Genomic DNA, 16,663 nt, shown 5'->3' on the forward strand with positions numbered 1-16,663 from the left:
GCTAAAAATATCAAGCATGGGTACTCTGGCAAACTTTCTAACTAAGAATAGCTATAGTTTTCACAACAACCAAAGTTAAAATCTTCCTAATATTTCATACCAATACATTTTGTTTTCTACACCAGAAACAGAATGGATCAGCATTTCTCCTTCTCCATAAGGAGAAACTTCCTGACAGTGAGGACAATTAACTAGTGGAACAGCTTGCCTCCAGAAATTATGGTGCTCCATCACTGGAGATTTTTAAGAAAAGGCTAGAGTCTAGACAGCCCCTTGTCTGAAATGGTATAGGTCCTCCTGCTTGAGCAGGGGGCTGGACTAGAAGACCTCCAGAGTCCCTTCCAGCTCTGTTCTATCTAGTCATTATAAAACATAAATGCTTAGCTATTAGAAATAATAAAATTCCAGCATAAATGATCTAAAGATTTTTTTCCTCTAACAAAATAAATTTTAAATTAACCATACCTTGACTCTTTGTAACTGTTCTCTGGTGAAATTATGCTGTTTTTGTAATAACTGATATTTTACTTTAATGCTAATTAGTTGACGCTCCATTTCTACTCTACGGTCCTCTACCTATGGCAAAAAAAAAAAAACACTTAAAATTGGTTCACATTATAAAGCATTTAATATTTGTAGCAAATTATACAGTCCCTCGGGAAAGCTATAAATACAGTATAAGAGAAATTATCATATAAGATGCTTAGAAAGGTAAATAATGAAAGTTAATAATGTTGTCATATTATTTCCAAATCAAAGCTATGTAGCTTCCAGGTAATTACCAACTTATTTTAAAAATAATTGCCAAACACAATTGTTTCCAGAAGTTTGAAAGAATCTGTGAGGTTACATAATCATTACTGTTACCACTACAGGGATTAGCATCTTAAAAATTAAGCAAGTTCCTATATATTTGGATTCTGTAAACATTTGTCAGTTATAAGCTGCTCCTAGCAAGAATCTATCAGTAGTTTCATAGCAACTCACATAGGTAAGTTTCAGGACTGAATAAAAAGGTACTCAAAAAGAGCTATTGCCTGCTTAAACTGATAAATTTAGATAGGTTGTGTGCTACTGTTGCTCTGCTACATGCATTTATACAGCTAAATTGTTTTGAATAAAATATTGTCCTAAAGCAACATCAAAAAAATATATCTCCCAACCTGTGATAATTGTCACAGCTTTTTCAGCATTTAATCTAGCCTTGAACACAACTGGAGGATATCAGGAAGGGGAATTTCACATGCTTTAGTTCCTAGCCAAACTTACTAATGAATAATTGGACTGAGAAATTTTTGTTACTGAATCTAGAGCAGTGTTGCTCAACCTTGGCAATTTTAAGGCATATGGACTTCAACTCCCAGAATCCCCCAGCAAGCCTAGTATATTGTTTCCAAACATGTAATAACTTACTACAAATGTATTAAGACTTTGGTTAAAATGCTTATTCAGAATACTCTAATGAAGAACTAATTCAAGAGAATTGAGAAGTGACTAAATATATGAAGGTTTTGAAGCTAAAAATGGCTTTGTCGAAAGTAATATATACTTTTATGAAAATCCATACCTCAGCAAATAGAGAATTGCCTTGACTGGGAAAATCCAAAGCCTGCTGTAGCGCATGGTCAAGCTGAACTTGAAGATTTCGGTTCGTTTCACGTGCTTCCTGAATTTGAGTCAAACATTGTTAATTTACCCAAACTAAATGCATCTTATCTACACAACTCTCCAATCCTTTGTGGCTTGTAATATTCAAAATTTCAAAAACACATGATAATGGTATTACATGTCCAAAACATCAACCACAGCCAGTTTGATCTAGTGGTTATGGCATCTGGCTAGAAAGTAGGAGACCATGAGTTCAAGTTCCATATTAGCCATGAAAGCCAGCTGGGTGACTTAAGGCTAGTCACTCTCTCTTAGCCCAACCCACCTCACGGGGTTGTTGCTGTGGGGAAAATAGGAAGAATAGAGTGTTGGATATGTTTACCGCCTGGAGTTATTTGTAAAAATAATAAAGGCATGATATAAATAGTAATAGCACTAGCACTAAGATTTATATACTGCTTCACAGTGCTTTACAGCCCTCTCTAAACGATTAAAGTCAGCATATTGCCCCCAACAATCTAGGTCTCATTTACCAACCTCGGAAGGCTGGGTCAACTTTGAGCTGGTCAGGATTGGTCTGCAGTGGGCAGAGTTAGCCCGCAATACTGCATTCTATCTATTGCACCACCACAGCTCCATAAAAAAAATGTCTAGAAGCAATCTGCTTAGCAATCGGCTAAGGTTGCTCTCTGATACCTTCCCAGGCTGCTGTCTTATGCTTCAACTTATTTTAATCCTTTTTCAGAGCAAGGAGGCAGTGCTGGACTGTTGCTGCCTATCATTTTATTTCCCAAGACAAGATCAGGGTAGGTTTATAAACATTCTTGTAAAAAGGATGTAATCCTCCAAGTTATGATTTCGCTTTGTCCTATACTAGTAAACATATATTTTAAAACAACTAAAAGAATCCAAATAAAATACTAGGTGGAGCGTGAAACCTAGATGTACCTAAGGATATGACTTTGTAACATTTGTAATAAAGTTCTAACTTTCCTATAAGCAACCTAAATTTGTTCTTTTAAGAAACAAATCTCATTCTAGTTTTGCTCAGCTTCTAACAACTATAATTAAGTCCTTCTGTTTTTGTTTGCAGTAATATGAAAGTGACATATATATATATATAGCTAATATTGTATATTAGAAAGCACAAATTTTATCACCAACTAGTCATAGAAAAAAATGATAATTTAAGGCAGTCCAGTAATTGTTTAGAATAATAGATCTAGAAAATAATTTTTGATGCTTAAAACCACCTAGAAGGACAAAAATCAAGTAGAGGATTAGCTTAACATTTCCTCTCCACAGATTCAAACAAATATATCCCTAACAAAATAAATAATAGCTAAGCATATATCCTCTCAGGTGAAATCTGTAAAAGAAACAAATCCAGCAAAGCCAATTTACTTCTCATTGCTAAAAATATTTATGTTATAGAATCCTGAACACAGCCCAAGGAATTGCAGTAAATCAATTCTATTTCAACAAACAAGCTTTCTTGAGGGAAGGGTATTATAATTTTTTTTAATGTTTTTTTCTCACTTAGTTTTTATTATCTTTTATTGTTTTATTCAAACTTCTAACATAATTTGAAAAAAGTCTATTTAAACAAGCAACCCTTTATTAAATTCCTCACTACATAGCACAAGATCCTTTTGTAATTATAAATATCAACATAATACAACACCTTTAATGAATTGAAAAATGAAACAAGATCTTTTTCTCTCTCTTCTTTCTCTTCTTCAAGCCGAGCCACTCGATTCATCAAATTGCTATTTCCAAGTTCCAGCTGTTCTTTACTGTATTGCAGATCATGTAACTTGTCCTCAAGATCTGCCTGTCACAAAATTAATAAACGTGTGAATTATTTAACTAGCACTTATATTTTTGTCATGTAAACAATTATAGGAGCAACAGCCCGATGCACAACATTTAATTTCAATTACTTTCCATGATATTTAAACATGATCAACTATAGATCAGAAGCCAACAGGAAGAATTGTTATCTGCAAATTATGTATAAACTTACAGGACACATAAGAGTTTCAGAATGAATCTGAGGCATACCTTTCCTTGCTCAAGGGATAGAAGTTCAAGCTGAAGACTGAGCACTTCTGAAGACATAGTTTCTTGTACACGTTCTGACATTATGTGTAGTTCTTCTGATTTTGAAGCAATCACATCTTTCAGATGGTCCACTTTATGCTTCAGTTGTTTCTCACTAAGTAACACTTCATCTAACTCTGATTTTAGTTTTTCAACCTATAAAACAATGGTTTTCCAAAGGGGAAAATAACTTTTACATTTAACTTTTACTTATATACATTCCTCTTCAAATTTACCAGCATATTCTCACTAACTATTGCTCTACTGAATACTTCATTTTCATTCCATTCTAAAACTTAAGAAAGCATACATTAACTAAGGTCAACATTTTTTTTTTGTACTAGCCTTGCTGGTCAAATCACTGTATTTATAAAATAAACAAATGTTTTTAAAAAGACAGCACTGTACTTGCCAGAATTTCCTATCACATTCCCCAAGGAAGAAAGCTGAAAAAACAAGCATGCAGTTGGGTGGTGTTTGTTTGTTTGTTTATTACCTTTTATGTTTCTAGAGTGCCCATCTCCCTTAGGCTTTTAAACACACCGTGTAGTTTGAAGCAATAGGTTCAATCCCATCCCTCCTTTCTGCTCTAAAGCAGGATTTTAAAAATGGAAAACATAAGTTATATGTGCACTCATGTGCACTCTCTCTCTCTCTCTCTCTCACACACACACACACACACACACAAACACATTCCCAGCTACCCCCAAAACTTTCCTTGCTATCCTATCAAGCTGCATATAATCCAAATTAATACACAGTAATAATTTAGCATTGCAGAAAAATACTCCAATTCAGGATTGATTTCTCAATAGATGTATTAAGTCCAGAACATTTTAAAGACAGTTTAGCATTATTAGAAGGGAGTAATCACTATAAACAACATATTCATCTTATTCTTTGTATAATGCACCTTATTTTTAAGCTCTTTTATTTCTTGCCCGTGTAATGTTTCCAATTGCTTACGCATTGCATCCAGCTGTACATTTTGCTGCTGCTTAAGAGCCTCACATTCAAGATTTAAACTTCCCAACATTCGATTCTTCAGTTCTACTTCTCTCTGGAGAGTATATTTTTCTTGTTCAAAATTCTAAAAAAGAAGTATCCTGGAGTTATAACAAAGAAAGACATCTGCTATAGAAGCACAGGGGCAATCAAAAAGTGTTGGCCCTGGCAAAGACTAAAAAATTGCACATTTCTTTTGCGCACATTTCTTAACTACATCAAAGGAGAAGGTCTAGATGCATGAAACTGGATCAGCACAGGGGGAAAGTTTAAATTCTACCTCCTTGCTCATGGGGAAAATCCAATGAATATTCAATCATTCGTATAATGAATCATATTAATAGGTTGGTTATCTAATAGTTAGGAAATCATTCACAATTTACATTTAGAGATGCTAATCATATAGGATGGCAATGTTTTTCTTCATGATGGTAAAGGTAGTTGTTGACTTATAACCATTCATTTACCACAGCCTCGGAAAAAGTCAGTTACAAATTGTTTTGCACTTACAACCATTGCAAATCATTGAAGGGCTAATCCACATGGAGCTCCATTTCCATCTGTCCTGTTTGCCATCATTCGCCTCCTACAGACTAAAATGGACGTTCTGAAACTAGAAGTGGCCACGAACAAGGAATGTATATCGGAGGTGGTGGCCCTTTGAGAGTTGTATGCAATGAAATTTCATTTGATGTATGCTGATTGGTGTACGCTCAAAATGACAATAAAGTCGTTGTTGTTGTTATTATACCATCCCTTCAGTTACATGATTGTAATTTGGGCATTTGGCAATTAGCTCACATTTGTGACCGGTTACAGCATCCTGCGATGATGTGATTGCTATTTGTGACATTTTTTTTTTTTTGCTGTTTTTTGGCAAAAAAAAAATGCTCATTGGGGTAGCTGGAACTGCTTAACAATCATGTGATTTATTTAATGATAATTCTAAAAATGGTCACAAATGTGGTGACTTAATTTATGACCACAAAAGCTTACAGCCACAACTGGGACCAGAATATCCATTGTAAGTCAAGAACCATCTGTATATTCTAATTGTAAATTTAATTATTTGCACATAGTCATTGGAAGAAGACAAAACCCACAGTTAGCAAGAGAAATATGCAGAATGCTTTCTATATAAAGGTAGTCCTCAACGTATGACCACAACTGAGACTATAATTTCCACTGTTAAGCAAAGCGGTTGTTAAGTAAATTGCACCTATTTTTACAACTTTTTGTCATGGTTGTTAAGCGAAGCACTGCAGTTAAGTGAATCACATGATATTTAAACAAATCCAGCTTTCCCCATTGACTTTGTTTGCTGGACGCAAGCTGGGAAGGTTGTAAATGATGATCACATGAATCCAGGGATACTGCAACCATTGTAATATATGCTAGATGCCAAGCAACCAAATTTTTATCACCTGACTATGGGGATACTGCATTGGTTTTAAGTGCGAGGACTGGTTGTCACATTTTTAGTGGCATAACTCTGAACTGTCAACAAATGAATGGGTTGTAAGTCAAGAATTACTTGTAACGGTAACAACTATTAATTTCATTATTAATGAATGCAATATAATTACAGTACTCCATTACAAAACCTTTAAAACTGGTGTAGAACGGGGTCCCCAACCCCTGGGCTGTAGCCCACTACCGGGCCACGAGAAAATGGCCAAGCTCGTGCAAGTGGAATTTCAGGCACAAGCACAAGGACCCTCTGCTTACACCGCTCACACAAATGGAGCTGCAGCCACACCTGCCACTCTCTCTTTAACTCTCTCTCTCACACACACACACCATGCCAGGCCACCAAGCTGGAAAGGTTGAGGACCACCGGTGTAGAAGACTATACAGAGAACTGTATTTTTTTAATGTTAACATGTTAATGTTATTTCACAGCAGCAACATTAGTGCTTCTATGTCAGAGTAGAATCTATCAAAACACTCTTATACAATGCTTAGAATTTCACCTCTGTTATGGTAACCATTTCATTTTGCATTTCATCTAGTCGATTCTGCAGCAAGTTTTCGCTTTCCACCAACTTTAAACCATACTGTGCTGCTTTTCTTCTTTCCTCTTCAGCTTCTTTCAGTTGACACTGAAGACGTGAACATATGTCTCTGTCTGTCTCCATTTTCTTTTAACACTGAAACTATATATGATGTACAACTTTTAAAAATCAATCTATTATGGGTAAAATTCATATATCTTATTTATTGATGGGATTTAGAAGAGCTCCCCTTCATAATTTATATACTTATGGTACTTACTCCTACAAAGCAGAACCCCCCTCCCCAACACCGACTGGAGCCCTCCCTGGAGAAAGGAGAACTACCATAACACCATATCTCCCCCTCTCTGTGGACCTTGAGCTGATCCAAAATAATACCAAGGTTGATGTTATCAGACTGCTGAGACTGAGGGTCAGGAGAGATGTACTTCCTCATCTCAAAATTGTCCCAAGTTATTAAAAATGTGACCAGTGCTGTCTCAGTACTGTATCCCAGTTTGAAGCCATACTGAAAGGGGTCCAGATAATGTTTCCTCCAGGGCCCTTTGAACCATCAGACCAACAACTTTCTTTACAATCTTCCCTGAAAGGTTAAGCAGAGAAAAGTGTCCAACTTGGGGCTGTTCTGTGACAGACAAATAATTTTCAGCTTCAAAGCCACCCATCCTTTTACTATTGCTACCAATTCATTCAGCTGTCACTTTTTATAACCACATGGAGAAATCCTATGCTTAGAAGGTTCCCAGACCAAAAATGACACCACCTCCTCACTTGATAGAACATTGCTTTGTGGATGCTACTCATTGGCTCAAAGTATAGTGGGTCATTATTGTGCCATCAAAGAAATCAGCAATCATCTAAAAATCTTAGACCTCATATACAGACCAACTACACTTTCATAAACAAACTAACCTTCACCAATCAATAATTCCCACTGCTCATCCTTGAAGAACTCATTACCCCCAGTGACATATTTAATCACAGGTAGGCTATGATCTGACTAGGTCTTTAAAATACAGGCTATCTCCATTTTTCTGCCAAATAAATAACCAATCCATTAATGTATCATATATATTGCTATTCTTCCATAGCCAGCATGAAAGACAAAGGGTCTCTTATATTTGGGGACACAAATATATTAACTGAGTGTGAAGAACTATTCTTAGCCTGATATTAAATTGCATTCAGGTTGGGTTTACAAACTGTACCATGGCTTGCTTAACCATAATTTATTCGATAAGATAAAATCAGCTTGGCTCACATTGCATGCAAAGCCAAACATTTATGGATTAGGATTATACTTGAATCCCATTTCATCAAATTACATAAAAAGACTCCTGGACTTTTAACAAAATGAAAAACAAGGAAAATACTTACTCTAGTTGCTAAACCACCAATAGATATAAAAAGTTTAAAAACAAGATAGTGGAAAGGTAGAAGGGGAAAAAAAACTATACATACAGAATAGAGGTTAGATCGCCATATAAATTGCCCAAACAGTACTGCTAATTGAAACAAATTTGAGTCACACTTTCCTAGTAGCTTTGAAAAGCTTATTTATAAAGTTTATAATAGTAACTTCTCAAAGAAAATACCTAAACTGCAAAACTAATACAAACCCACGTTAATAGAAAGCAAATAACTTTTATCCTGAAATGTAGTATTGGTTTTCCAGAAACCCATGTCTTCATGTCCTGAAAATTCTTCATGTTTTTCTTTTAAAATATTTAATATTTAATATGTGAGTATCCGCTACAGCTACCAAATTTTATTCCAAGCTAACCGACTCAGTTTAGATCAGACTCTGACCAGCAGACCTTAATTCCCAAAAAGTATGCCCAGTAAATCATCAGAGGCATGATCTGGTAAAACAAAAACATCCCATTTATCTTGTCATATTAACAATCTTTCATCATTTTTATCCATTAAAACTATAAATTAATAGTTGTATCATAAATGTGACTGATGGTTTTATGAACTTCAAGACTCTGATTTTTTTTATTTTCAACATTATTCAATATTTCATTATTATAATGAAACCCAATCAAGATTAGCAGTACTTAATGGCAACTGTGGCAAGAATGTTTTTTTATCTTCCTGCCTTTTCCTGATTAAGCTATGTAGCTTCAGTCTGCATAATAACGACATTAAGCAATATATTTTAGAGCCATCAGCAATGTGTTAACATTTTAAACTAGAAATCAAATATACTGAGTCATAGAAAACCAAATAAGACTCTAACCTAATAACTTTTACAACATTTTACAGTTTGACATAACACAACTAGCTGCCACAAAATGCTTAAACTAGAAAATATTTGAAAGCTACATGCAAAGTAATACTTGGCAGTAAGTAAGCATTAAAACTATATTCAAACGAACACTGAAACTAAAAGAACTGAAACCTTCTCAGTCCAATAACATTTTGCGAAGAAAAAACTAGAAACTGACCTTCAAATACATTCCATCTTATGAAAGTACAAATTTAAACCAAATGATGCTTTTTTAACTGGGAAATCTGTTTACTTTTATCTTGAAGATCATTCCTGATTTTGTCACCATCACTGCAGGCTCTTAGAATAGCTTTTCTTAAACCACATGGGGAGATAATTGAAATGCAAATCCTTTTCAATCTGTTCCTTCACTATTTCCATGGTTGCCAAACCCTACAAGATTGCCAATGAACGTGGTTCTCTGTAACTAAGGCCAAAGAGTTCCAGTCTCATTTCTTCCAATACTTATCAAGACAGCACCAGTATACTGAAACTTTCAGTTATTTTTGCTGAGTTTTAACAAACGTTTTACACTAATCCACTAACAAGACTTTACACTAAATCAGCTATAAAAAAAAAATCACAAGTAGAAAATCAGAACTCTGAAATTTGCATAGGAAATTTATTAAGGACTATTTTAGAGCTAGCCAAAGAACCTTTAGGCTGTACTCCTAGGTCCATTTACCAGATAATAAGAACCACTTAATTCAGTGAAATTTACTTCTAAGCAAATATGAATAGAACTTCCCTATTGACCTCTTTCAAATTTAGTAAATAGCAATGAAGCTTTATGAGGCTCAATAATGACAACCATAGGAACACTTTATCTTCACCTGCTATTTGTATCATTTTAAGGTCTAGAATGCTGTCTCAATTAAGAAAGTTGATCATTTCTTGGATCCATGTTATTTAATTTGTATTAATTACCTATGCCGAGTGATTAAACTTTGAAATCAAACCTAGAAGATTCTGGTTTTGGAGAGTTCAAAAGTCTTGTTTCACTTCACAAAATAGGCACTCCATCTCTATGCTTTTTAATTTTTCATCCTAGATGGATGCACAGAGGATGTTTGTTTAGGATAAAATTGGCTAAACATTCTCCTTTGCCAATCTTCCTTTACCTTTTAGTTGTGTATACTTTTTTGGACAAAAATCCAAGATCTGTTAGCCACAAGCATAAAGATCTGTTTACTTAGCTGGGAACACCCAGTATTTCTTTAGTTATCTGCCACCATACCAGTGGTAAATAGTAGCAGATTGGGTTTATTCAGTTGGGCAAACCCAGTTTGTGGACCTTTATTGCTTTGTAATAAGTAAGAAACAGCTTCTCTCCTTAACATCCTTCATTGCCACTGCTATTTGATTTGTTTCTACAATATTACAAGATCTCACTAAGGAAGAGATATGAAAGGACAATAACAATTTAGTAAGACAGCTACTGAAAAATGGTTATCCTCCCCCCCCCCCCGAACTATAGCACTTTCTAGTCACTATTTTGGCCTTTTGCTACTTTATAAGCCATTGCCAGAAAGCTTTTCCCCGTTCTCTCATTGTCTTGTTTCTTACCACTTTTTAAAAAACATACATTAAAAGTGTTTTTCTTAATATAAAATACAAATAAAAATAAAGACAATAAAAAACAATACAGGGTTCCTGGAGCAGTCAGGAAAAAGGGCAACACAGTTCATGCAGTCAAGCAGCAGCAGTAGCTTCCTTAACGTTTACCAGACTTCACACTTATTATAGTCACAATCAGTCTGCCCACTGAGATATCCATTGTACTTTGGATCCGGCTGAGGGCAGAAATCAATGGCTTACACATCTTTCATTTCCTTGCCTCTGGATAAAAGAGGTAGGGATATGAAAAATAAAGATTGCTGGAAAGTCCCTGCGATCCCTCCTTTGACATGAATTGAAAATACATTTTAAAATGAATTGGAAGAGCGGGAAAAGGTTGTTGGGATTGTGGATTCTTGTTTAATAATTGAAATATTGCAGCCCTTTTGTAGAAATTTTTGGGATGGTAAAAAATTTCTTCGCATCTCAGTAAGGATGGAAAATAACATCTATGTTAATTGAGTTAGTGAATTATAGGTGGTTAAAGTTGATTTATAAGTATAGTTTGGAAATAATTTCATTTTACAGTTAAGAGAAGGAAATATACTATTCCTTTTATTAGCGTCAGATTAAAAATTCAATTTTTTATGAGAATGGGGAGAAGAATATATTTTACAGTTACACCGGTTTTTAATAACTTCTTATACAATTTCATAAACGTACTTTATGAAATTTAATCTATTTAAACTTGTTCTGGCCCTAGTCTATGACTAATGTCTTCACTGCATCCATTTTGAAGATGAGTCCCCAAACTCCTTCCAATGTGCCTTCAAACCTGAAACAACTTCCTACTTCAGTGCAAAATTGTAGTTTCCTCTAGTCACATTTATTCTCTGCCTTTAGTATCATGATCATCCTGTAAGGGTTCTTAAAGTTACACAATTTCTATTATAAAAATTATCATGAAAAATATTCACCCCAGCTTTGCCACTGTATTTTCTACTTCTGTTATACCGTGTTTCCCCGAAAGATCTACCTGCAAAATAAACTCTAGCTTGATTTTTGTGGGTGGGCCTAGTATAAGCCTTACCCCAAAAATAAGCCCTAGTTTTGGGGAGAGGCAATGCATAAAAATCAAGCTAGGGTGGAGGTAGGGGCTCGAGCTCCCTTGTGCCCCCCATACCCACTTACCGTTGCAGCCAGGCCTCCCATGCCCTGACAGATGCCTTGAGTTGCTGGCCCACTTCTGCCGCCGAAGGAAATGTCTCTGCAGCTGAGAATGGAGCTCTGGCCTGCATTTCGCTGTCAGAGGCCTTTCAGAAAGGCCTCTGCAATCAAGAACTGAGCTACGGATTCAGGCTGCAGAAGCCTGAAATGCAGGCTGGAGCTCCATTCTAAGCTGCAGAGGCATTTCCTTTGGTGACAGAAGAAGTGGGCCAGCTGGGCGGGGCTGTCAGTGCCACTAGGGCAAGGTGAGCGGAAAAGACAGCCCGAAAACAAGTTCAAGTGCCTATTTTGGAGGCAAAATAAATAAATAAATAAGACCGGGTCTTATTTTTGGGGAAACACAGTAGCATCTTATTCTAATTATTCTCTTTTTGTAAGTACTTATGGTATATTTAACACTATAAAGAAAAAAAATCACACAATTATTTGTTTACTATGAGTTAGGAAACTCCTGGCCAGGCAAGGAGGAATCAAGTGAGAATCTAGCCTTGAGTCCTTCAATAGTTACATGAGACATAAACCTGACCCCCTCTTTTAAGTCCATGGGTTGTTGTTTGTTCCCAAGGGAAGGTAAGCAGATCAGGAAGGTTCCTGTAATATAGGTAGAATGCAACAAAACAGCTGACTTGATCCTTTCATGAAAAGGTTAGAGCTAGTCACTCTTTGCACTGAAAGAATCTCTTCAGCTCCATTTCTTTCTCTAGTTATTTTAGCAAAAGAATGGAGAACAATAATTCTTCCTTTCAACCATCTGGCACTTCAGCACTTGGGACAATATATTGTCCAAAAACTAGAAAAAAATGCCTCAAGGTCTGCAACTGATGATTTCAAGATTAAGAATTTTTAAAATGTTAAAAAATAACTGGGAAAATCTCAGTTACAGAGTTATATACTTCAGTTCAAAAGAATTAAAATCTAAATATGCATCTCCAATTCAGAAGAAACTTGAGCAGCAGCATATAAAATATCCCTGGACAGGAAGAAAAAGTGAAAAAAGTTATCAGTTAGGATTGTGGAAAACAGTATTATGCAAACCAAAAGGAAATGAACCATTTATTGTCATAGTTCCAAACTAAATGATCTTCAGCGTGTCTGTATGTATATATTTTTCTATAAATGGAAATATATATATAATTATATGTATATAGAATTGTTTAAAATTCCAGTTCTCTTCTAGTACAAGTATCTTTATAGTACAAGTACAAAATAAAGCTATAATAAAATAAAACAATAGTAAAAAAGCAGGTTACATACAAAAAAAGAACCATAAAACTCAGTTTATCAATTGGCAGGCTACGCATTTTGCAGATGAGTAGAATTTAGCTACTTTTAGGGTAATGGAATCATGGGTTTCTAAGAGTAAATTATTTTAAGGAAAATTGATCAGAATGTGCAGGACACTTGTTTCAGTAGTAGGATCAATTCTAATTGTATGCCAGTATAAAACAGGCAATATAATAAAACTCTTTTCTGATTCTTGCCCTGCCTAAACTATTAGAGGATCATGAAGTAATCTAGATGAGTGCAGGGTTGAGCAATTGGATTTTATTTAGGAAAAGCGCTAGCCCATAGCATAAAGAAGGCTCTCCCCCTTTTCTCTCCTTTCTTCACCCAGCCCTCCAGATCTAGCAGGCTGAAGTTGCTGCTTTTTACTATTCCCTAAAAGGCAGGTGGGAGTCCAATACACAGAGGGAGGCTACCTTTAGCCACACGGAGTGAAAACAGGAAGAGGCGGAGGAAAGAGGAAGCAGCTCAAGTGGCTCAAGCTGAAAGCAACTAACTTCGCTTTTGGGAGAAAAACTATTTTAAGGATATAAGCCAACTGTGGAACTTTTTCCAGAAGACATACAACTAGGAAAGTCCTGGCAAACCTCGTTTTTTTCTTTTTTTTAAAAAAGGTTAATGCAGTCTTACTAGTAGCAAAGACCACTCTGGAGAAAAAGAAAGATCCTCTTCTTCTGTAGTTATTGCTGCTTCTGCATATTCTGGCTGTTACTTTTTAAAATGTAACCCCCCCCCATCTCATTATGCGAGGATTTGTGCCGGAAAACCGGCCAGCACTTACCTGCTTCGCCTTTACCTAAAAAGTGCAACAATCCCCGCAAACCAGCATTTGAATTTTAGTCTCAGAACCCGCGCCAGGCGGATTCGATCTCGCGAGATTTATGAGATTATGCTTGGAAAGACTCTACGCATGCCCAGTAGAGAACCTTCGCTGGGGCAGACGAGGTGGTTTTTTAGGTGATTTAGCTATCGTTTGGGAAGCCGTGATATATAAATTGAACGTACTCTCTGAGCGCTGGCAGGATAACGGCGGGATTTCCGAGGTGGGATAGGGAGAAGGCCATGGACTCAGTTGCCAGTTTAGCAAACGGCTTTGCTGCAAGGAAGAAAGGAGAAGTCGGACCTTCATAGATCTTCGTACTTGTTCATAGGATCCACCTGAAATGACAATTCAAAATTCTGATTACATTCGTATGCATAGAAAGAACTATTACAACCGGTGATATCCAAGGAATTGTGGGAGAGAAAGAACGAAAGAAAGAAAGAGAAGGAAGAAAGAAAGAGAGAGAGAGAAAGGAAAGGAAGGAAGGAAGGAAGGAGTATCCTTATAATTGATTATCCGGATCCAGCTTTCATCACATACTAGTGACATAACAGAATGCAGCCTTCTAGGAAAATGGCCTGTATTTGGATATTTCAGTGTTTCTTAAAGTGTGGTCTTAGGACCACTGGGGGAATTTGTGAAATCAAAGTTATTTGCCAGCGTATTGTTGAATAATAATACAATATTAAAATCCCATGAAATAATTTTGAGAAGTGGGAACATCAGAGAATAAATCACTTTTAATGTTTAATATAGTAAATACATATTACAAACAAAGAAAAGCTATTTGCGTATGCCTCCATAATTTTTAAAAGTAGGAAGGGGTCCCGGAAGAAAAAAGTTTAAGAAACTCAGTTATTTCATATGATTTTATATAAAGTCTTAGCAGGATCCACAATTTTGCACTGCAGCAGTTGATTCTTTAAGCCCTCCAGTGCCATTGAGTCTGAAGGAAGCTGGTGTCACCATGGATTTTCACTGGGTGACTTTCATCCCAGTCTCCTCACATATGGTTGTGGAGCATAAAAAAAATATCCTATATAAGGGCCCTTTGAGTTCCTGAAGAAGGCAACAATATTTCTGCATGCATTAAAGTGCAACATAATTATACAAATTTAGGATTTTGGTTTCTTACTCATGCTTAAATTGCCCAAACAAACTTTCATGGCATCCTACTTATATTAAAGTTGGGAATTGCATCCTGTCTTCACTTTATTAATAAAGCCTAAACATCAAATTGTTTCTTGATTATGGGGTGAATTCAAATGTCATTAGAGCAGCACTTGCTGCCAGATAGTTTTGTGTATTCTGGCCCTATCAGAAGTCAACCAAATCGCATTACCTTTTTCCTTTGCAAATCTTGAATGCTATCTGAATAAGATCCTCTACTCTAGCATCATGCCACTAGCTCCACCTTGTGGCCGTTGATCTCTATATCTTGACATACAACATTGAAGTTATATCAGGTGAAATTTTTTTTGTAACCGGTCATCTAAGAGCCTGTTATCATTAGTATACTACTGTTTTCTTCGTGAAGGAAAAAAAGTAATCATATGGAACAACACTAGCTTCTTACATGAAGAATTTTAGAGCTATTAAATGAATTTTAAAAGCAAATATTGATGCAGTTCTTCTTTTGCCATATCCGTTATCGGACGTTGGCAATCATGTTGGTGATCCTATGCAGTTATTACTATGTTTAATTATTTTTTGCATGGGATATTTTCAACAAAAATGGCAATTGCTTGCAAATAATAAAAACTTTCAGCACATCTTTTATATAGATATAGTTTATATATTTTATGCATATAATTCTTCCCTAAAGGCATATTGCTTTTTATAGAAATCTTGAAATCAGATTAGATGTATCATTCTTTTATTGTTTTGTTGGATTGAGAAGTGCCTCTTGCAATGAGCATTACGAGATTCTTTGAGTGGACATTCACAACATGTTCTTGTGTTTTGGGGGGAGGAGGTTCAAAATGTGGCAATAAGAAGCTGAGTTGTGAGACCAGGAGGACCTTCAGGTTGTGCATCACATCTGAATTGGGCAATGCTATCTTTGCTCTTCCCCAGCCATACCCTCAAAGCCTGCAGTCTTTGGGACAGAACCTCATTTGGATACCTAGTGCAAAGTACACATGGATATCAATAATAAATGAATGATGCCTTACTTTATAATAGTGAATGACCAATGGTTTGATGGAGATATTAAAAGTGGGAAAGGGGTATAGGACAGAACTGACCCAGGAACTTACCCAGGAAGAAGGAAAAGAACTACCTTAACTTGGCATTCCCCATTCCCAACTCCCTAAGCCAGTCCAGAATAACAGCATGGTTAATGGTATCAAAGGCTGCACAGAGCCAGAATGGACATACAACCTCCACTGTGTGCATGTTGTGCACTAACCCATAGTTGCTTAAACTGCAGACAACTGTATTCATGAAACACAACTACATCATAAAATAAGGTTTACTGTTCTCCATTGTTGGATTCATAAAGTGTACAAAATAAAACCAAAAAAAGTAGATTAAGGTGTTGTTCAAGATATGAATCCAGCCTTTAGGAATTTCGGAATCAGAATTATATGAGTTTTGAAAAACAGTATAGGTCAACCTCCTGCTCGGTGCAAGAATCAGTTAAATCAGTCCCCATTTATAAACCTCCAGCAAGAGGGAGTTTCTCACATTTCTGTGCAGAACATTCTACTCTTTAATTATTCCTTCTTCTTCTTGTGCCATATCCGTTATCAGACATTGGAGATCATG

The 16,663-nt window shown here is 36.0% G+C and overlaps 1 protein-coding gene across 5 annotated transcripts in view; it reads right to left on the bottom strand.

Moving 5' to 3' along the window:
- SPDL1 (spindle apparatus coiled-coil protein 1) overlaps window positions 1-15,582 on the bottom strand; it is a 33,936-nt gene extending 18,354 nt beyond the window's left edge. Inside the window, exons 1-7 of one of the 5 annotated variants that reach the window (XM_039353262.1) lie at window positions 13,853-15,576; window positions 6,690-6,872; window positions 4,625-4,801; window positions 3,673-3,867; window positions 3,293-3,442; window positions 1,568-1,666; window positions 466-576 (exon numbers count right to left, since the gene is read on the bottom strand). In XM_039353262.1, the coding sequence (XP_039209196.1) occupies window positions 466-576; window positions 1,568-1,666; window positions 3,293-3,442; window positions 3,673-3,867; window positions 4,625-4,801; window positions 6,690-6,854 (897 nt within the window). In that variant the 5' untranslated portion in view covers window positions 6,855-6,872; window positions 13,853-15,576. Of the gene's footprint in view, window positions 1-465; window positions 577-1,567; window positions 1,667-3,292; window positions 3,443-3,672; window positions 3,868-4,624; window positions 4,802-6,689; window positions 6,873-9,181; window positions 9,285-11,751; window positions 11,798-13,852 lie in introns of those variants that run through there. The other 4 variants (XM_039353284.1, XM_039353274.1, XM_039353265.1 and 1 more) reach the window with 4 other exon arrangements.
- Window positions 15,583-16,663: the final 1,081 nt, after the last annotated feature.

Source organism: Crotalus tigris, unplaced genomic scaffold, assembly GCF_016545835.1.
Source record: "Crotalus tigris isolate CLP2741 ecotype Arizona unplaced genomic scaffold, ASM1654583v1 scf7180000017568.12009008, whole genome shotgun sequence".
NCBI classification, from domain to species: Eukaryota; Metazoa; Chordata; class Lepidosauria; order Squamata; family Viperidae; genus Crotalus; species Crotalus tigris.